Genomic DNA, 22,147 nt, shown 5'->3' with positions numbered 1-22,147 from the left:
AATGGATGACAATGGCGTTTAGGATCTAGTATTATGCATAGAGGTTCAAAATGAGTTTGTATGGAAATAGTTATTTACGAGTTGTGTTGCTCATCGTCATGTGCGGCGTTGTTTGATTTCGCGTCTTATTGCGGTGTTTGTTTGGTTCGTATTGAAAGATCAGTTTTAGGCAATTACAGATTAAATCAATAATTTATGCGTCAACGTTGAAAATATGAAAACATGGGTATTTCGATCACTTAGATTTTATCATATTATTTGTAGGCATTTTATCGTTGAATGCTAATAACTTAGTGTTGTGAGTTTGCTTGCAGATTCACCATTTATGTTTTTAGCGATGTTAAACATATTATTATATGTAATGTACTGTATCAACTTAAATGAATGAATAATTTTGGTTTGTTAAAAAAAAAACTTAAATGAACGAATATCGTTTTGTTTTTGTCAAAAATAAAAAAATACATAAGCAATGCCGTGTATATATTGATTTTGTTTTGGGCGACGTAATAAAGATTTATAATTGTAAAAAAAAAAGATTTTTTTTGTAGGAATTAAATAGTTTCGTGAATGCTTCATCAAAAAAATAGTATTATTGTTTTTTCTATATAAAGAAATATTATCTCGAATAGTCAAATAGTTATTGAAGATATTGCCTTCTTTAACATAATTTGAAGGTATATATTGCCTATTACGTAGGAATGAACTTGACGGTAGGGAAATGCAAATTTGTTAGTACCTTTTATCAAATTCAAAAGTAAGTTCATAGATATAGCTAAGAATAGGGAACTTATAGTTATTATTATTATTATTTTTTTTCCCTCAAAAAAAAAAAAGTTATTATTTTTTTTCTTCTTTTGACAAATAATAGTTATTAGTAGAAGTTTGTTTTTTTGAGGGGATTTAGCAGAATTTTGTTAATCTTTAAAAATTATTATTTATCCTTAACATATAAAAAGACCCAAAATCTTCAAACTTAACAACATCATCACACCCTTCTCTCACTCTTGGTTCTTCTTCTGCTTCCTTTACTCTTTCCTCATGTCAAAATCCAAACCCATGAAATTGACACCAACAAATATCATGTCTACCATGAACAATCCAAAACAATTAGAACACTTTCAATCTTCATGGAACATAACAAAACTAGTTACTTTATTCATCTTCTTAATATTCATGTCCTACCTTTTCTACACCCTTGGTTTCCTTACTTATAATAATACTTCACATCAATATGATAAAAACCCTCACATACTTTCTCCAATTAAACACCAAATTGAACCTATACCAAAATTACCCCTAGAACAAAAAACCAATATTTCACACATAGTGTTTGGTATAGGAGCCTCATCAAAATTATGGAACCATAGAAAAGAATACATTAAATTATGGTGGAAGCCTAATATAACAAGAGGCAATGTATGGTTAGACAAAGAAGTGAAAATTAAACCTAGTGATAAGAAACTTCTTCCAACATTGAAGATATCTAGTGACACATCAAAATTCAAGTACAAACATCCACATGGGAAGAGGTCAGGGATTAGGATATCTAGGATTGTGTCGGAGACAGTAAGGTTAAGGTTGGAGAATGTGAGGTGGTTTGTGATGGGGGATGATGACACATTTTTTGTGACTGAAAATTTGGTGAAGTTGTTACAAAAATATGATCATAATGGATTTTATTATATTGGGGCAAATTCGGAAAGTCACTTTCAGAATATTAATTTTTCTTATAATATGGCTTATGGTGGTGGTGGATTTGCTATTAGTTACCCTTTGGCTGTTGCATTAGAGAGAATGCAAGATAGGTGTATTGAAAGGTACCCTAAATTGTATGGGTCAGATGATAGGATTCAAGCTTGTATGGCTGAGCTTGGTGTTCCTCTCACCATAGAAAAAGGCTTTCATCAGGTTAGTAGTTTTCATTCACTTTGATTTGGTAAAGTTAGCATATTAAGTGCTCGTTTGGTTTAACAGTGGTTTCTAAAAAATTACCGTAGATTTTTACGTTTTCACAAAAGCTTGCTTTTGTAGCTTTTGGATTTCCACGTTCAACTTGCCTTGGGATATGATATTTGCACCGCAAAAGTTAATCCAAACACATACTAAGTCATTTGATATTCATGAATAATATTTTTAATTGTGTGACTCTTTTTTTTTCCTTACCTATCGCATAAATATGGATATGAAATTATGAGAAAAAGTCAATTAATTAGAGTGCCTTTTGATAAATTAATTAAGTAGGTCTTTAACTGCATAGCTATTTTTATAAGCTTTAAGTATACCTAACTTTGGTCAACCTATGATTGAAATTAGGGTCATTGCTATAAATTAAAAAAAGACAAAGAAGGAGGTGCATTTTGGATGGTTCATACCTTTTTATTAGCTTCAAGATAAAGATACTAATGTCACATGTAACTCGTGAATACCCCTTTGAAGATATCCTTTAATAAAACTAGTTAAAAGGAAAATATATACTACCTTCGTCCTTAATTATAAGGTGTTTTTGATAAAAACATGGGAATTAAAAAAGTTGATTGTTGAACTAATTTTGTTGACAATTGTTATTGTTTTACATGTTCACCCTTTATAAAAGAGAATTAGTGGATGTTTTCATAAAGTATTTATTATATATTGCAGAAAAATATGCAACATAAATAAGATTATAATGGTAAAAAAGTAATTAATGTACACTGAAATTTGAAAAAGATCTTATAAAAATAGACAAAGAAAAAAATAAAAGGGTTTTATAATTAAGGACAGAGGTACAATATGCTTATTAGAACTTTTATTTTTGTTGTGTGAATTGACCATGGAAATCATCTTCTGTGACCTAATCATTATTGACTTTCTCTAACAAAACAAACCAAAACCATCACTCATAATGTCACTTCCATCTTCAATGATCCAAAAAGTTTATTCTGAAAAGTTGTTGATGACTTGGTGTCTCCTTTTTCTTCTTAAAAATTATTATTCTTGAATTTTGTATTTAAAATGTACTTTTTGGAGTATCAAAGGCATGCATAGCTTCCACATGTACTACACATGGCTCACTTTGTTAACACTGATGTGGTGTGAGGTGTTATAATAGTAGCTGAATCAACCCCACTCCTGATATGATTCTTTTTTCTTAAAAAGAAATAGAGAAATAGACAACAAAAGATATCCCTATGCATTAAAAAACACAAACCACCAATCACTTTTTTTAAACACCCAAAACTAGCAATTTTTGGAAAATTATATTAGTGGTTAGGTATTTGGATAATTCTTTTATTTTTACAAGAGATTAAGTTAATTCTATAGTGTACAATTAAAATATAACAGACACATATTTTGTTACCATTAAATCAGTTGGTCACACCATTTTGCATTTGATCCAAATATATGAATAATAGTAAAATCAAACTTATACATGAAACAATACTTATCGAACTTGTATACTATAAAAATAGTCTAGAAGTATCACGCCCATTACCACCAAGAAAACCTTAAAACCCTCTCCACTGAGACACTTACTACATTATTTAGGCATCCTTATAACTTGTAGCACAAACTACTAATTAAATACTTGGATTTGGTGTGGAAAATCAGGATCCATCATGAGTTTAGCTGGTTATTATGAAAGTTATTGTTTTGTTATAATATATCTGTTGTGAAAAAAGTTATTGCTTTCATAACAATGAATCTCTGTATCTAATCTTGCAATTACATATTAAACATCACATTTTTGCAATACTAAATGTCTAATTTTTTTTTTTCCTATCATTTTTTCAGTTTGATGTATATGGCAATGTGTTTGGACTCCTAGCAGCTCATCCAGTTACACCACTAGTATCCCTACATCACTTGGACCTAATTGAACCCATATTTCCAAACATGAACCGGGTTCAGGCCCTACATCAGCTCAAAGAGCCAATAAAACTCGACCCATACGGCCTCATGCAACAATCCATATGCTATGACAAAAACCGGGTTTGGACCGTATCGGTTTCTTGGGGCTATACGGTTCAAATAATTCGCGGCATTTTCTCGGCACGAGATATTGAAACGCCCGCAAGAACTTTCTTGAATTGGTATCGTCGAGTTGATTATAATGGATTTCCATTTAACACAAGACCTTTTAGTCGCAATGCTTGTCAAAAACCGTTTGTTTTTCATTTGTCTAATACAACCTATGATGCTGCTGCTAATGAAATTGTCACAAGGTATGTTAGGGTCCAACCTAACCCTAATTGCAAGTGGAAAATGGAGGATCCTACAAAGATTCATATGGTGGAAGTTTACAAGAAACCAGATCCATATTTGTGGGACAGGGTAACTTTATTTTTATTAAGAAACACTAAGAATATATTATTTTAAAATATTTGGATGAAAATAAATATTAACAATCAAGAATGAATTAAAAAGGAGAGTATTCTTAAAAGAAAAGGTGTCTTAATAAATGCCCACACTTTATAAAGCTTAAACTTTGGGTATTTTCTTATTTGTTTCAAATGTTAGGTGTATTTTTAATTTGATTTTATGAAATGAGTTGATACGATTCTTCACTAAAATGTTTTTGGATTTGTTTTATTGTTTTGAGCAGTCTCCAAGAAGAAATTGTTGCAGGATTCAACCAAGAAATGAGGAAGGAACTCTAGTGATTGATGTAGGGAAATGTAGAGAAGACGAAGTTGTTGAGTTATAGGGTCATTGGGAATATATACAACTTATATTTGTACAATTCTTACTTAACTAATTGACTCGGAAAGAAAAAGATCTTAACTGATGAAACTCTTTTTTTTCCTTATATATTGTGTTCTTATTACTTTCAAGATTCAATGTACAAAACAAATATTACTTCCTTGATTATGTTAGTTTTATAAGATGTTATGAAAAAAATTGAGACATAAACGCAGTGTGGAATTTTTTTAATAGAGTTAAACGAAAAATAGATCCTTCTCTTTCTTTTTTTTTTTCTTTCAAAATTCAAATTCATCACCTCTTTATATTGTGAAGAAGATTTCCTTCTTAGACTTGACTGAGTTTTGATGATAACAAACTCACATCACAAAAGAAGAAAAACTATGGAGGCACAAGATGAAGATTAAGAATGAAGATTAGTGCATAAGCTTCTTGGTTATACTCTTTGTAAGTATGACACTTATCTTTTGATTTATCATTCTTAACTTATGGAATAACTTAGAATGCTCAGAAAATAATTACAAACATTTTTTTCTAAGTCCGCATATGAAGCAATGCATAAAGCTTTCTTAAAAATAAATCACACACTCACAATGATTTTAATATAATGTGATTTTAATAACTTAGACAAATGTGATTGTGCTATCTTGTTTGTTTGTGATAATTTCATCATAGGTTTGGTGAAGATTCTTGTTGTAAAAGATAGTGGGGTGCTATCTTGGTGTGTAGAGAAATATTGTTAGGGGGCCTTTGGGATTAAGGTTACTTTGTAACAAAAATTCTTTACATAGTGAAATCCTTCGCAGGGTGTGAAGGGAGTGGACTACCCTAAGGTTTAGAGAGGAACCACTATAATTCTCTTGTGTCTTTTCTTCTTCCCTTTTTTATTTTTCCACATTCATACCTTCATCATTATTTACCGGAAAAATTATCAACAACGCGAAACTCTGATATATCAACACTGATAATAAGCTTCAGATTCAAAAATTTCTAAAATCTTACAAATTAAGAGAACATTTTTTTTCATTTTTGTTTGTGTAGTAGCCTAGTGGCTGGAGCTCACATATTTTAAATGTAGAGAAGTGGAGTGTCTGAGGTTCGAACCCTGACCCCTGCATATTTTATGCATTGTCCCTACTAATTGAGCTACGCTGACAGAGACTATTTTTTATTTTTCTAAATGAAATAATAAAATCATAGTTGTCAAAAGACATATTGATTCATGATGTTTGGAGGAAAGTAAATATGAAACAAAATTTTATGCTTCATGCTTTCTCAAAAGACCATTATAATGAGGATGCCTATTATCATTTATTATCAAGAGACCGTGTCTCTCGTCTCATTTTAAATTATTACTCCCCGCGTTATAAGATAAATGATCTAGTTTGGCTATATGTATTCATATAGCATATCTAAATTTTGTCAAAAAAAAAAAAATATAACATATCTAAATCATATTTTTTTAGGGTGAATAGTGTTTTTCACCCCTGTAATATAGACCATTTCCGGTTTTCACCCTTATGAAATTTTCGGTCCGGTTTGCACCCTTGTAAAAAAAAATTTTCCAGAAAACACCCCTCCCCCATCCAGCTCATCAGAATTGCCTATGTGACGCTGACTTGGCTTTTTCTTTTTGTTTTTTTATATTTTTTTGCATGCCACATCTGATATTATTATTAAAAAAATTTAAAAATAAAAAAAATAAATTTAAAAATAAAATAAAAATTGAAAATTTTTTTTATTTTTTTATTGAAAAAAGTTCTTAATTTTTTTTTTGTAAAAAATTCTTAAATTTTTTTTTATTATCAAAATTTTTACGACTTTTTTATTCTGGAATTTTTATTTTCAAAATATAAAAAAGGAAAATTCTCAAAATTCATAAAAAAAATTTCATTGAATTTTTTTTAAAAAAATTTCTTTTACAAAAAAGAATTTCTAGGAAAAAAGTTAATAAAAAAAATTTAATAATAAAAAATCTGGAATTAATTTTCAAAAAAATCTGGAATTTAAATTGTAACACATTATTCCTTTTTCGAACAAAAATATTTAAAAAAATTCTGGAATTTAAATTTCAATATACAAAAAAGGCAAATGATTTTACGAATTTTTTTTTAAAAAATCTGGAATTTTTCGAATCTGAAATAGAATTTTTTTTTTCGAAATTATGAAGATTTTTTGATTTTGGCTAAAGATTCCAACGAAAATCCATTTTGGGGCTAATGATTCGAAAAAGTTCAGATTTTTCTTTTGAAATTAAAAACTTTGTTTTTTTTAATACAAAAAATATAAATTTGGGTAATAAAAAAATCGTTAAAATATTTTTAATTTCTAAAAAAATGTGATTATACTTTTTTCCCAGAAATTCTTTTTTTTAAAAGAAATTTTTAAAAAAAATTTTCAATGAAACTTTTTTTTAAAATTTTTTGAGAATTTACCTTTTTTATATTTTGAAATTTAAATTCCAGATTTTTTTTAAATATTTTTAATTTCGAAAAAATGTGATTATATTTTCTGTTTTTTTCTAATTTTGAAAATAAAAATTCCAGAATAAAAAAGTCGTAAAAATTTTGATAATAAAAAAAAATTTAAGAATTTTTTACAAAAAAATTTAAGAATTTTTTTTTAAAAAAAAATTAAATTTTTTTTTAAAAATTAATTTTCAATTTTTTAAAATTATTTTATTATTTTTAAATTTTTTAATAATAATATCATATGTGGCAAACAAAAAAATATAAAAAAACAAAAAGAAAAAGCCAAGTCAGCGCCACATAGGCAATTTTGATGAGCTGGATGGGGGAGGGGTGTTTTCTGGAGAAAAAAAAATTTACAAGGGTGCAAACCGGACCGAAAATTTCATAAGGGTGAAAACTGGAAATGACCTATATTACAGGGGTGAAAAACACTATTCACCCTATTTTTTTATTATTATATAGAGACAAATAATAACATATAAGATGTTGAATTTGTCTTCACAAATTTCAAAATATCATTTTTTTTCAATAATACATGATTAAAGATCAAATATAGTTGTAAAATAATATTAATTAAAAGATCAAAGAAAATACTAACTAGTGTCGAAGGTACTTGTTAAAAAAACAAATATAATAAGAATTTTTTGAAATTTTTAAAATTTCTTTATTGTTTCATTAGTTAGTGCCTGAGAGTCCTCGTGAGCTTAGCTTAGTTGGCTGGGGCAATGCATAAAATATGCAAGGTTCGGGGTTCAAACCCCGGCCACTACCCAAAAAAAAAAAGTTAGTGCCTTGGACAATAGTTAGCATGACTCAAAATCAACTAGACAGTCTACCCGTGCTGCCGCACGGGCCATATATAGTTAAAAACTGAACACAATGATCTATATAATATACGTAAATTATTTGATAAAACACTATGAATGAGTTAAATTTAATATCTTATAAATTGTGATTGGCTATGAATACTTAACAATGCGATTAACAATAGTTAACATTCACAATCACTATTGGAGCATATAATAATGCATCAACAATGTCATAAAACATATAATCAAAAGACATATAGACAGATAGGTCCCGTAACGATATTAGTCATAAAAACAGTCACAATTGAAGACGGGCTCAACAATATTAGTCATCAGGAGTCTCAATTGGAGCATACTTCAATAATGCACTAACAATTTAATAAAACAGTTTCTCGAAAGATCTATTGACGGATAGGACCTACAACGATAATGCACCATCAATTTAATATATTCGTTCATCCGTACTGTCGCACGGGTCGTATACATTATAAATGTAGTAGACAAAAGACAAATTTTATAGTATAAAATTTATACTATAAAAGGAAAGAAATTGTATAATTGAGTCGAAATATTTTTTGTGACTTTGATCAGCAATCTATATTTAACAATAGATTTTGCCAAAAACACTGCACGAATCTCTTTTTCTCTTGAATCAATTACATTGACAATTCATATATTATAGATCACTGAAACAAAGATACAAAAATTATGTTGAAAGAAAACTGTATAATTGATTCAAAATATTTTTAGTTACATTGGTCAACAATCTATAATTTTAACAAAAAAGATTTCCCAAAAACACTAAACACAGGTTGTTAATCTATATACCAATATAATATGTGGTATTGTTTCATAGTAGATATAAACTTGCAGCAAAAATCCAACAACGTGATGAATGGGGTGATATTGTCATCAACCTATACAAACATAACCAAATTATACCTTTACAATGCAGAAAACAAAAGAGAATTATAACTCCAAAACCACTTCAACAGAGGTAACCGCTGCCAGAATGAAGCATGAGTTGCACATTTATAAGGCACCTCTCACAAAATATAGCAAGTCCAAATGAATGTTGTGAGCAGAAAAACATCGGAACTGGACAGTATGCAAGCCGCTTCTCTGCTGATAGTGATACAACAGCTCCCCACTCAAGATATAGCTGCCAACATCCTAAAACAATATGGATATATCAACACCGTTAAAACTGCAACACACTACTCAAACTGAGCAATTCCAACTTGATGACAGACTAAATCAAAAGGACCACACCCAATCATATGTGATGCATCCAACAGAAATCGAACCATGGTATGCAGATCAAGAAATCAGCCAAAAAATATAAAATTCGGCCCTAGATTAACTAATAAGACCGTACTAATTCTTTCAATAATAAACGTAGAACTAATTGCTCTATCCCCATTCAAAAGACTACAAAATATAGAATACCATTTAATTAACCAATAGTTCAGCCACCAAAATATAGAATTTTGTCAAGTGTTAAAGAGATTTAGCTCATAGCATACAAAATTAAGCAAAACTAATCACGCCATTGTCATTTATTCATATGAAAATTAAAAGACAATAGTTTGAATACCATAAGATTAAAAGAAAATACTAACTAGTGTCGAAGGTACTTGTTAAAAAAACAAATATAATAAGAATTTTTTGAAATTTCTAAAATTTCTTTATTGTTTTATTAGTTAGTGCCTGAGAGTCCTCGTGAGCTTAGCTCAGTTGGCTGGGACAATGCATAAAATATGCAAGGTCCGGGGTTCAAACCCGACCACTACCAAAAAAAAGGTTAGTGCCTTGGACAAGGTTAGTGCCTTGGACAATAGTTAGCATGACTCAAAATCAATTGACCACTTATCTTAAGATGGAGGGAGTATGTGCCTTGGGCAATAGTTAGCATGACTCAAAATCAATTGACCACTTATCTTAAGATGGAGGGAGTATATACTAAATCAATTTTGGTCCGTCCAAATATAAACCAAATATTATGAGAGTGAAGGTTGGGTTGAATGAATCAAACTACAAAGACAGAAAATACTTCCTACCACAAACTAGTCTGTTAGATAGAGCATACCGTGTGAGTCTTATTAGACTCTTCGTCTTCTTCCACACACAATCACAACCACATAGACCATAGCGTGTATTCTACTTCATATAACACATTTTTAAATTTTGATAATTCCTCATTGCACCTGTATTCTACTTCAGGTAACTTCATCTTTTGCTTCAACCATTTCAGCTCCTCACCAAACTCAAAAACCAATCAATAAACATGGCAGAATCATTTCTCTTTAGTCTTGCTGAATCATTTATCACCAAGGTTGCTTCTCGTGCTGTTGAAGAAGCTTCATTGGCACTCGGCGTCTATGATGATCTACGAGAGATTAAAAACACTGTGTCACTCATCAAAGCTGTGTTGTTGGATGCTGAGCTAAAGCAGAAGCAGAATCATGAGCTTCGTGAATGGCTGCAACAGATCAAACGTGTCTTCTACGATGCAGAAGATGTAATCGATGATTTTGAATGCGAGGCATTGCGGAAGCACGTAGTCAACACTTCTGGTAGCATCAGAAGGAAGGTACGGCGCTACTTCTCCAGTTCTAATCCTCTTGTTTATTGCCTTAAAATGGCACATCAAATCAAACATATTAATAAGAGATTGAATAAGGTTGCTGCTGATAGGCATAAATTTGGCCTTCAAACCAATGACAGTGATAATCATGTTGTAAAAAGGCGCAAGTTGACTCATTCACATGTAATTGATTCTGATGTTATAGGAAGAGAACATGATAAACAAAAAATTATTGATCTGTTATTGCAAGATAGTGATCATAAAAGTCTCTCTGTTATTCCTATTGTTGGAATTGGAGGCTTGGGAAAGACTACACTTGCAAAGACGGTGTTCAATGATAAGAGTTTAGATGATACTTTTCCATTAAAGATGTGGGTGTGTGTCTCCGATGATTTTGAACTTCAGTCTCTGCTTGTTAAAATCCTCAATTCAGCTAGCGATAGTGATTCCGCTCCTAACCTCATTCAACAAGAGAACATTAAAAACCTTGATGTGCAGCAGCTACAATCTCATTTGAAAAGCACAATTTCTGGCAAAAAATTCCTGCTCATCTTGGATGACTTATGGAACGAGGATCATGTCAAATGGATAGAGGTGAGGAATTTATTACTAGTAGGAAATAAAGGAAGTAAAGTTTTAGTGACTACACGTAGCCACTCAATTGCTGAAATGATGTGCACAAACACATCATACACTTTGGAAGTTCTTTCTAGAGAGGATTCCTTGTCTGTATTTCTCAAATGGTCATTTAAAGAGGGAGAAGAGAAAAAATATCCAAAATTGATAGAGATTGGTAAAGAAATTGTGCAAAAATGTGGAGGGCTTCCTTTGGCCCTAAGAACATTGGGGAGTTCATTGTTCTTAAAAGATGATATAGAAGAGTGGAAGTTTGTTAGGGACAATGAGATTTGGAATTTACCACAAAAAGAAGGTGATATTTTGCCTGCTAGCAAATTAAGTTTTGATCAATTACCGTCTTATCTAAAACGATGTTTTGCCTCATTCTCCCTCTTTGTAAAAGACTTTGGATTTATTAATTATGATGTGACTGTGCTTTGGGAGGCTCTTGATTTTCTTCCATCGCCAAACAAGGGTAAAACCTCGGAAGATGTCGGTATTCAAATTTTGCACGAACTCCAATCAAGATCTTTCCTTCAAGATTTCATTGTTGCGGGTAATGTTTGTTCGTTTAAATTGCATGATTTAGTGCATGATCTGGCCCTATATGTTGCAAGAGATGAGTTTCAATTGTTGAAATTCCATAATGAAAACATAATTGAGAATGTTCTCCATTTGTCATTACTACAATTGATTTGCTTGGACAAACATCAATTCCCAGCTTTCTTGAACAATTTGGCATCCAGGTGTAAAGTCTTGCGAGTTTTGGAGTTAACTAGTTCTACATATGAGAGTTTGCCCCGCTCACTTGGTAAATTAAAACATTTGAGATATCTCAATCTTGAGAACAATAAAGAATTGAAGAGCCTCCCTGATTCAGTGTGCAAACTTCAGAATTTGCAAACTTTGGATCTCCGTGGATGCGTAAAGCTTGAAACATTACCCAGTGGAATAGGAAATTTGATCAGCCTTCGACGGCTACATATAACAACAATGCAATCTAGTTTTCCAGACAAAGAGATTGCCAAATTGACTTCTTTAGAATTCTTATCTATCATTGATTGTGACAATTTGGAGTCATTGCTTGAAGAAATACAGCTTCCTAATCTTAAATCGTTGCGTATTTCTTCTTGCAGGAAACTAAAGTCTTTGCCATTTCATGTTATTCCAAACTTGGAGAGTTTGATGATTTTTAATTGCAATAATTTGAAATTGTCTTTGGGCCATGAGAATGTAATCCCCAAGTTAAGGTTCAAGTTACTATATATTGAATCTTTGCCACAATTGTTGAGTTTTCCTCAATGGTTACAAGGATGTGCAGACACATTACACAGCTTGAAAAACTTGAAAAACTTATTTATTGTTGACTGTGAAAATCTTGAAAAACTTCCTGAGTGGTCATCAACTCTCAATTGTCTAAATACACTTATAATTAAAAATTGCCCGAAATTACTTTCACTCCCTGATGATGTGCATTGCCTCCCAAACTTTGAACACTTAGAAATGATAGATTGTCCTGAATTATGTAAAAGATACCAGCCAGAGGTAGGACATGATTGGCCCAAGATATTACACATCAAACGAGTTAAAATTGAATCATCAGAAGCAGAAAATTAAGAGGAATGCAAGGATATCACTGTCAAGTTTAAAGGTACAAGTTACTCTTCTTTGTTTCTGAAAATATTAAATTATTGAGGAAAACAATCTGATCCGGTTTAATTTTGTGTTTCAATGCAGAACTGAGGTAACAACTTTCTGTTAATTGGTTGCTGCAAATTGCATGTTGTTATGTTATTGCGCTCAAATGTTTTGCGAATGGAGTGGCTGCATGTACTAAATCATGAAGACCCATGATTCTGTTTGTTACTGTTGGAGGCTGGGAATTAAAAGTGGGTTGTCAATGCTTTGAAGTGAAAAATATGCGTTCAAATGTTTCAATGCTTTGAAGTGGATTCTAGTTTTGTTATACTCATGTTCTTGTCATAGGTATCTGTGTTAAATCTGTTTGATTGTACTACGGTGACTACTTTGATGCTATTATATCCGGTTTAGTTGTATGAATTGTTTGGATTAAGACATGTTTACAATGAATATTTTATTTTTTTTGTTTATGTTTGAATTTTGAAAGTAATGTCAATTTCTATTTCAAACATAGGAGAGACCTAACCTCTGATTGGCCATGCTCAATCCGAATAATAAGAACTCTAACATCCCATATAATAAAGTCTAAATTGGAGAAAAAAATGCATGTTACACCTCCGGATTGGCCATGCTCAATCCAAATGTATAAAAAAATCATAAAAATTGAAGTCTAGTATAAGATATTAGACTTTTTATACATGCAATTTCAATGGGCAAATTTGGAGGAAAAAAATTTGATTTTGGGGGTTTTATAATGTAGGAAGACAATATTTAAAAGTATATTTATTTGTGAGGGTGATTTGAGTCTTGGGTCTTTTTATTTTAAATTTAAATAGGGACATCATTTTTTTCATCCTAAATTTTTTGGTAATAGATAGCCTACCTTTTGTGAAAATGAATGCGTAAGTGGTTCCTCAGTTAGGCTATGTTAGGATAAACAACTCATTTTGCATTGTATGATAAACACTTCTTATCATATAAATGCTTATGAATTGACTATTTGAATAACACGAGATAAAATAAAGTTAGACTGTTTTTGTATAATTCATACATCTTTTTATCTTTAAAAGATTATAGAAATAAACTGAAAACTGGTTATGTAACGTCATAAAATGTTTTCATAAACATTCTCAAACAACATCACAAGTTTTTATAAACATTCTCAAACAATATCACAGCCAGTGTAAATATCAATACCGTCAATTATCACATAGTATTGAGATTTTTAAACCAGTCAAGACCAAAGTGAACATTTTTAACTATGACAGTTTATGATTGATTGACAGTATAAATTTTTCTCGAGCTACTAGTATGTCAAAGTTAAACTAAATAAATATTTTACACACACAAGGCAATGCAACCATTTGTTTGCTTAAGTTTGTGCTTTCCCTCATTCTATAAGATTAAGAGCATAGGAATGAAACTACTTCAACCATATGAAGCACGTTGGAGCAGTGAAGCATTCTTTAAGACAAGTCAGCTAAAATATCTCAGTTTATGTGAGATGACGCTTCCCCTTGGCCCCGATTGCCTTCACTGGAGAGGATGTCCTTTGAAAACTCTGCCACTAAATTATCTCATAGCAAAATTCAACAGCTTTGGCAAGGAATAAAGGTAAGAGACTCTTTTATCAAGACCTCTATTAAATTTCATCACCATGACGATTGATGCTGATAAATTTTTCATATTTTTACAATTTTGAGCAGTTTATAGGAAAGCTGAAGTACTTGAATATGACTTTTTCCAAGAGCCTAAAGGGATTGCCTGATTTTTCTGGTGTTCCAAATCTTGAAAAATTGATTCTCAAAGGCTGTGAAGACCTAACTGAAGTTCATCCATCCCTTTTACACCACAAGAAAATTGTTATGGTGAATTTAGAAGACTGCATAAGTCTTAAATCTCTTCCAGGGAAGTTGGAGATGAGTTCTCTGGAGAAGTTAATTCTTTCTGGCTGCAGTGAATTGAAAATCCTTCCATAGTTTGGGGAAAGCATGTAAAATCTATCGATTCTTGCCTTCCCTCGTCACTAGGAAGCCTAGTTGGACTTACTAGTGCAAACTTAAAGAACTGCAAAAGTCTTGTTTGTCTTCCAGATACCATTCATGGATTGACTTCCCTCAATTCTGGACATTTCAGGATGCTCAAAACTTTCTAGATTGCCAGATGGTTTAAAGGAAATCAAGTGTTTGGAGGAACTTAATGCCAATGATACTGCTATTGATGAACTACCTTCCTCCATTTTCTATCTAGATAATCTTAAAGTATTATCATTTGCTGGTTGCAAAGGGCCACTGACCAAGTCAATGAACTGGTTTCTTCCCTTTAATTGGATAGTTGGGAGTCAACAAGCTTGTACTGGATTCAGATTTCCAACTTCTCTTTGGAATTTACCTTCTTTGAGTAGTATAGACTTAAGTTACTGTAATCTTTCTGAAGAATCAATCCCAGATTATTTTTGCAACTTATCATCGTTGAAGTCTTTGGATCTAACTGGTAACAATTTTGTTTACATACCAAGCACCATTTCTAAACTGCCAAAGCTACATTTTCTTACTCTAAATTGCTGCCAAAAGCTTCAATTGTTGCCAGAGATTTCATCAAGTATGACTCAGTTGGATGCAAGTAACTGTGATTCACTGGAAACTACCAAATTTAATCCAGCAAAGCCATGCAGTGTCTTTGCATCACCTAGACAACTATCTTACGTTCAAAAACTTTTTAAAAAATTTATGGAGGTATGTATCATAGATTTATCGGTGTAAAAATTCTTGAAGCACTTGATGGTGATACATTAAGGCAATCAATGCATAATAACATATGACACAAATAGAATATGAGTGGCAAGATTAACTTTGTAATGAAAATTGAAGTCTATTGATGTATTATGCATTACTCTCATAGACATAAGAATTTCATGTGTGTCTGTACTTTAGAATGGCTAATGCTATGACATAATTTCCATCTTGTTACTTAACTTCACAATTACGTGTTTCAGGGACGATGTCTTCCCTCTGCAAGATTGGACATGCTTATCCCTGGGAAAGAAATCCCATCTAGGTTTGTTCCTCAAAGAATTGTTTCCTGCTCAAAAACTCTGCCACTAACAACTCAACTGGATGAAGTTGTTGACATTAAATTATCTCACAGCAAAATTCAACAGATTTGGCGAGGAATAAAGGTAAGAGACTCTTTCATCAAAACCTATATTAATGTTTATCACCATGACATTCGATACGGATAACTTTCATACTTTTGCAATTTTGAGCAGTTTATAGGAAAGCTGAAGTACTTGAATATGACTTTTTCTAAGAGCCTAAAGAGATTGCCTGATTTTTCTGGGGTTCCAAATCTGTAAAAATTGTTTCTCAAAGGCTGTGAAGGCCTACTTTAAGGTAGTTAGGACTAAAGCAAACATTTTTATTTATGATTGATTACAATACTGCTGTATCAAAATTAAATTCATACACACAAGGAAATGCAACTATTTTGTTTGCTTAAGTTTGTGTTTTCCTTCACTCTATAACATTAAGTATTTGTTATTATGGTTTTATAGGGAACTGAAGCAATTTACAGTATTGATATGAAATTACTTCAACCATATGAAGCACATTGGAACACTAAAGCATTCTCAAAGACAAGTCAGCTAAAATTTCTCAGTTTAGGTGAGATGCAACTTCCCCTTGGCCTCAGTTGCCTTCCTAGTTCATTAAAAGTTCTTCATTGGAGAGGGTGTCCTTTAAAAACTCTGCCTCTAACAACTCAACTGGATGAAGTTGTTGACATTACATTATCTCATAGCAAAATTGAACAACTTTGGCAAGGAGTAAAGGTAATAGACTCCTTGACCAAGAACTCTATTAAAGCTTACCATTATGACATTTGATGCTGCTAACTAGTTCACATTTTTACAATTTTGAACAGTTTATGGAAAAACTGAAGTACTTGAATTTGGCTTTTTCCAAGAACCTAAAGAGATTGCCTGATTTTTTTGGTGTTCCGAATCTTGAAAAATTGATTCTTGAAGGCTGTGAAGGCCTAACTGAGGTTCATCCATCCCTTGTACACCACAAGAAAGTTGTTTTGATGAATTTAGAAGACTGCAAAAGTCTTAAATCTCTTCCAGGGAAGTTGGAGATGAGTTCCCTGAAGAAGTTAATTCTTTCAGGCTGCAGTGAGTTAAATTCCTTCCAGAGTTTGGGGAACAAATGGAAAATTTATCACTTGGAAGCTTAGTTGGACTTGCTAATTTGAACTTGAAGGACTGCAAAAGTCTTGTTTGTCTTCCGGATACCATTCAGGATGCTCAAAACTTTGTAGATTGCCAGCTGGTTTAAAGGAAATAAAGTGTTTGGAAGAACTTCATGTCAATGATACTGCTATTGATGAACTACCTTCCTCCATTTTCTATCTAGATGATCTTAAAGTATTATCATTTTCTGGTTGCAAAGGGCCGCTGACCAAGTCAATGAACTGGTTTCTTCCCTTTAATTGGATAGTTGGGAGTCAACAAGCTTCTACTGAATTCAGATTTCCAACTTCTCTTTGGAATTTACCTTCTTTGAGATGTATAAACTCCATCTTGTTACTTAACTTCACAATTACGTGTTACAGGTACTTTGTCTTCCCTCTGCAAGATTTGACATGCTTATCCCTGGGAAAGAAATCCCATCTAGGTTTGTTCCTCAAAGAATTGTTTCCTGGGCAAAAATACAAGTCCCTAATAACTGCCATCTAGATGATTGGGTGGGATTTTCTTTGTGTTTTCTATTAGTTAGTTATGCTGACCCACCTGAGCTGTGCAACCATGAGATTGATTGTTATTTGTTTTCAAGTAATGGTAAGCTGTTTGTCACCACCAGAACATTACCTCCTATGAATCCATATCTTCCTCACCTTTATATTCTCTACTTGTCCATTGATCAATTTCGCGATAGAATTCTCAAAGATGATTACTGGAGTGAGAATGGCATTGAATTTGTATTGAAATGTTACTGCTGTCAATCATTGCAAATAGTGAGGTGTGGTTGCCGTTTGGTGTGTAAGCAAGATGTTAAAGATTGGAACAAAGTGATGAATCAATTCAACGAGAGTTGAAGATATTTAGAGACCATTCCTTGATGAACATTAAGCTGCAAGTAACATGATGTTACAAATTTGACTGGCAAGATGCTGCACAAGCAAACAATATCTTGAACTTGTTTTAGTGGCTATTGTTTAAAGAAAATGGTTAGATTCAGTTCAAGATAACATAGGAGTTTTGTGTGGTTTAAATTCGAACTTAATTTATAAGACCGTTTGAGTCTATAAATAGAGAAATAAAGTCTATATCAACTCTCAAGTAGTATTGCCTTTGGTGCTTTTTATATCAGTAAAACAAACCAACATAGGATTAGGAACTGCATCAACAATGTAAAATAAAACGAATTAATATTTGTCAAAATAAAATATAACTACTTTATAATTTATTTGTTTCCTGCTTACACACCCAGTTTAAAATGAGTTGTGTTATTTTGAATTTTGACTCAAAAACTTTACATCAAGTTTCGACAACAAATTAGATGACTAACACGGTTTAATTGTGTAGTTAAATAAGTTTAGTAGAAGATGAATGAATATAACAAAGTATCGCAACTAATCAATCATCACTTTTTTGATGATTAACCATCAATTGAACACAATTAACCACGATTTTAACCACAATTTTCAAACGTTCAAATATACATATATATCTATTAATCATTCAAATTATGTTTAAACATACATGATTTTAGGTGTTCTAATATACAATTGAAAAACCGTGGTTAAAGATATTCAGATCTACAATTTGTGTTCACTTCATGGTTAATGAGATATGACACCTTGTTATATTCATTGACCATTAACTAAATTGTGTTTACCACATATTAAAAAACAATGTTAATACTCTAATTTGTTGTCGAACTGATGTCAAAATTTTGTATCAAAATATTATTTCTCATTTATTTATTTATTTACGTTTCTCATAGTTTCTCGGCAAGAGGTAATCCTATTCGTCACTGCCAACCACTAAATGTCAGTAGGAATTATTTATTTTGGTTTTCTCATTTAAAATTTAGTTAATACCAAGTTGCACCTCCATCCAGATGTTGCTGCAATGGTATGATTGGTAGTTACTTGTTGAGTAAACTTTGGACATGTATTGTATGGATAATTAATTCATATTGGATCCAACACAATCAAAGTTGTTGCTTGCAAGTAATGTACATGTATAATCAATTCCTCGTTGCACCTAATTCAGGTAACTTCACCTTTTGCTTCCTTTGGCTTCAAACATTTCAGCTCCTCACCAAATTCAAAAACCAATCAATCAACATGGCTGAATCATTTCTCTTTAGCCTTGCTGAATCATTTATCACAAAGGTTGCTTCTCGTGCTGTTGAAGAAGCTTCTCTGGCAGTTGGTGTCTATGATGATCTACGAGAGATGAAAAACACTGTGTCACTCATCAAAGCTGTGTTGTTGGATGCTGAGCTAAAGCAGAAGCAGAATCACGAGCTTCGTGAATGGCTGAAACAGATCAAACGTGTCTTCTACGATGCAGAAGATGTAATCGATGATTTTCAGTGCGAGGCATTGCGGAAGCACATAGTCAACGCTTCTGGTAGCATCAGAAAGAAGGTACGACGATACTTCTCCAGCTCTAATCCTCTTGTTTATCGCCTTAAAATGGCACATCAAATCAAACATATTAATATGAGATTGAATAAGGTTGCTGCTGATAGGCATAAATTTGGCCTTCAAACCAATGATAGTGATAATCATGTTGTAAAAAGGCGCGAGTTGACTCACTCACATGTAATTGATTCTGATGTGATAGGAAGAGAACACGATAAGCAAAAAATTATTGATCTCTTATTGCAAGATAGTGGTCATAAAAGTCTCTCTGTTATTCCTATTGTTGGAATTGGAGGCTTAGGAAAGACTACACTTGCAAAGACGGTGTTCAATGATAAGAGTTTAGACGAGACTTTTCCATTAAAGATGTGGGTGTGTGTCTCCGATGATTTTGAACTTCAGCATCTGCTTGTTAAAATCCTCAATTCAGCAAGCGATGGTGATTCCGCTCCTAACCTCATTCACCAAGCGAACATTAAAAACCCTGATGTGCAGCAGCTACAATCTCATTTGAGAAACACACTTGCTTGTAAAAAATTCTTGCTCATCTTGGATGACGTATGGAATGAGGATCATGTCAAATGGACAGAGGTGAAGAATTTATTACAAGTAGGAGATGAAGGAAGTAGAGTTTTAGTGACTACACGTAGCCACTCAATTGCTAAAATGATGTGCACAAACACATCATACACTTTGCAAGGTCTTTCTAGTGAGGATTCCTTGTCTGTATTTGTCAAATGGGCATTTAAAGAGGGAAAAGAGAAAAAATATCCAAAATTGATAGAGATTGGGAAAGAAATTGTGCAAAAATGTGGAGGGCTTCCTTTGGCCCTAAGAACATTAGGGAGTTCATTGTTCTTAAAAGATGATATAGAAGAGTGGATGTTTGTTAGGGACAATGAGATTTGGAATTTGCCACAAAAAAACGATGATATTTTGCCTGCTATCAAATTAAGTTTTGATCAATTACCCTCATATTTAAAACGATGTTTTGCCTGCTTCTCCCTCTTTGAAAAAGACTTTCAATTTAGTGATTATCATGTCACTGCGCTTTGGGAGGCTCTTGATTTTCTTCCATCACCAAATAAGGGTAAAACCTCAGAAGATGTCGGCAAGCAATTTTTGCACGAGCTACAATCAAGATCTTTCCTTCAAGATTTCTTTGTCTTTGGTAATGCTTGTATATTTAAATTGCATGATTTAGTGCATGATCTTGCCCTATATGTTGCACAAGATGAGTTTCAATTGTTGAAATTCCATAACGAAAATATATCTGAGAATGTTCTCCATTTGTCATTTACTACAAATGATTTGCTTGGACAAACATCAATTCCCACTGGATTGAGAACCATACTTTTTCCATTACAAGCCAACAATGTAGCTTTCTTGAACAATTTGGCATCAAGGTGTAAATTCTTGCGAGTTTTGCAGTTAACTAATTCTACATATGAGAGTTTGCCCCGCTCAATTGGTAAATTAAAACATTTGAGATATCTCAATCTTGGGAACAACAAAGAACTGAAGAGCCTCCCTGATTCAGTGTGCAAACTTCAGAATTTGCAAACTTTGGATCTCAGTGGATGCTTAAAGCTTGAAACATTACCCAATGGAATAGGAAATTTGATCAGCCTTCGACAACTAATGATAACGACAATGCAATCTGATTTTCCAGACAAAGAGATTGCCAAATTGACTTCTTTAGAAGTTTTATCTATCAATTCTTGTGACAATTTGGAGTCATTGCTTGGAGAAATACAACTTCCTAATCTTAAATTGTTGAATATTGTTAATTGTGGGAATCTAAAGACTTTGCCGCTTCATGTTATTCCAAACTTGGATAGCTTGATGATTCGTAATTGCAATAATTTGAAATTGTCTTTGGGCCATGAGAATGTAATCCCCAAGTTAAAGCTCAAGTTACTATATATTAAATCTTTGCCACAATTGTTGAGTTTTCCTCAATGGTTGCAAGGATGTGCCGACACATTACACAGCTTATTTATTGGCCACTGTGAAAATCTTGAGAAACTTCCTGAGTGGTCATCAACTCTCATTTGTCTAAATATACTTTCAATTAAAAATTGCCCAAAATTACTTTCACTCCCTGATGATGTGCATTGCCTCCCAAACCTTGAACACTTAGAAATGATAGATTGTCCTGAATTACGTAGAAGATACCAGCCAAAGGTAGGACATGATTGGCCCAAGATATCACACATCAAAAAAGTTATCATTTGATTGGATCATAAACCAAAAAATTAAGAGGAATTCAAGGTTATCACTGTTTAGTTTAAAGGTATTAAGTTACTCTTCTTTGTTTCTGTAATATTAAATTATTGAGGAAAACAATCTGATTAGCTAGGTTTTGTATTTCAATGCAGAACTGAGGTAGCAACTTTCTGTTAATTGGTTCTGCAAATTGCATGTTGTTATGTTATTGCGCTGAAATGTTCTTCTACCAAATGGAGTGTGCTGTTGTACTAAATCGCGAAGTCCCGTGATTCTGTCTGTCCTGTTACTGTTGGAGGCTAAGAATTATCTGCTTCAATTGTAGTGTATAATTGCTGGATGTATCAGTATTGCAGGAATATTGTTTGATGCTATTTTATCCGGTTTAGTTGTATGAATTGTTTGGATTAAGACATGTTTACGATGAATATTTATTATTTTTTTTTTTTATGTTTGAA

At 32.3% G+C, this 22,147-nt stretch overlaps 3 protein-coding genes and 1 pseudogene across 3 annotated transcripts; all 4 read left to right on the top strand.

Moving 5' to 3' along the window:
- Window positions 1-984: 984 nt before the first annotated feature.
- Window positions 985-4,878, top strand: LOC146908757 (uncharacterized). The gene is made up of 3 exons (XM_085725096.1): window positions 985-1,908; window positions 3,772-4,311; window positions 4,583-4,878. Exons 1-3 carry the CDS (start codon window positions 1,039-1,041, stop codon window positions 4,682-4,684), a joined length of 1,512 nt encoding a protein of 503 aa, XP_085581222.1. The 5' UTR covers window positions 985-1,038; the 3' UTR covers window positions 4,685-4,878.
- A 5,150-nt stretch (window positions 4,879-10,028) lies between these two features.
- LOC146908756 (putative disease resistance protein RGA1) lies at window positions 10,029-13,273 on the top strand. The gene is made up of 2 exons (XM_085725387.1): window positions 10,029-12,816; window positions 12,903-13,273. Exon 1 carries the CDS (start codon window positions 10,248-10,250, stop codon window positions 12,780-12,782), a length of 2,535 nt encoding a protein of 844 aa, XP_085581513.1. The 5' UTR covers window positions 10,029-10,247; the 3' UTR covers window positions 12,783-12,816; window positions 12,903-13,273.
- A 1,243-nt stretch (window positions 13,274-14,516) lies between these two features.
- On the top strand, window positions 14,517-18,012 carry LOC146908755 (TMV resistance protein N-like; annotated as a pseudogene).
- An 865-nt stretch (window positions 18,013-18,877) lies between these two features.
- LOC146908754 (putative disease resistance protein RGA1) lies at window positions 18,878-22,147 on the top strand. Its single transcript, XM_085725386.1, has 2 exons — window positions 18,878-21,756; window positions 21,842-22,147. The coding sequence occupies exon 1, from the start codon at window positions 18,945-18,947 to the stop codon at window positions 21,696-21,698; it is 2,754 nt and encodes a 917-aa protein (XP_085581512.1). The 5' UTR covers window positions 18,878-18,944; the 3' UTR covers window positions 21,699-21,756; window positions 21,842-22,147.

Source organism: Medicago sativa, chromosome 7 (assembly GCF_051527215.1).
Source record: "Medicago sativa cultivar Bolivia chromosome 7, Bolivia_mono, whole genome shotgun sequence".
NCBI classification, from domain to species: domain Eukaryota; kingdom Viridiplantae; phylum Streptophyta; class Magnoliopsida; order Fabales; family Fabaceae; genus Medicago; species Medicago sativa.
The sequence above is the reverse complement of the archived record's forward strand: the minus strand, read 5'-3'. Positions and strand labels throughout refer to the sequence as shown.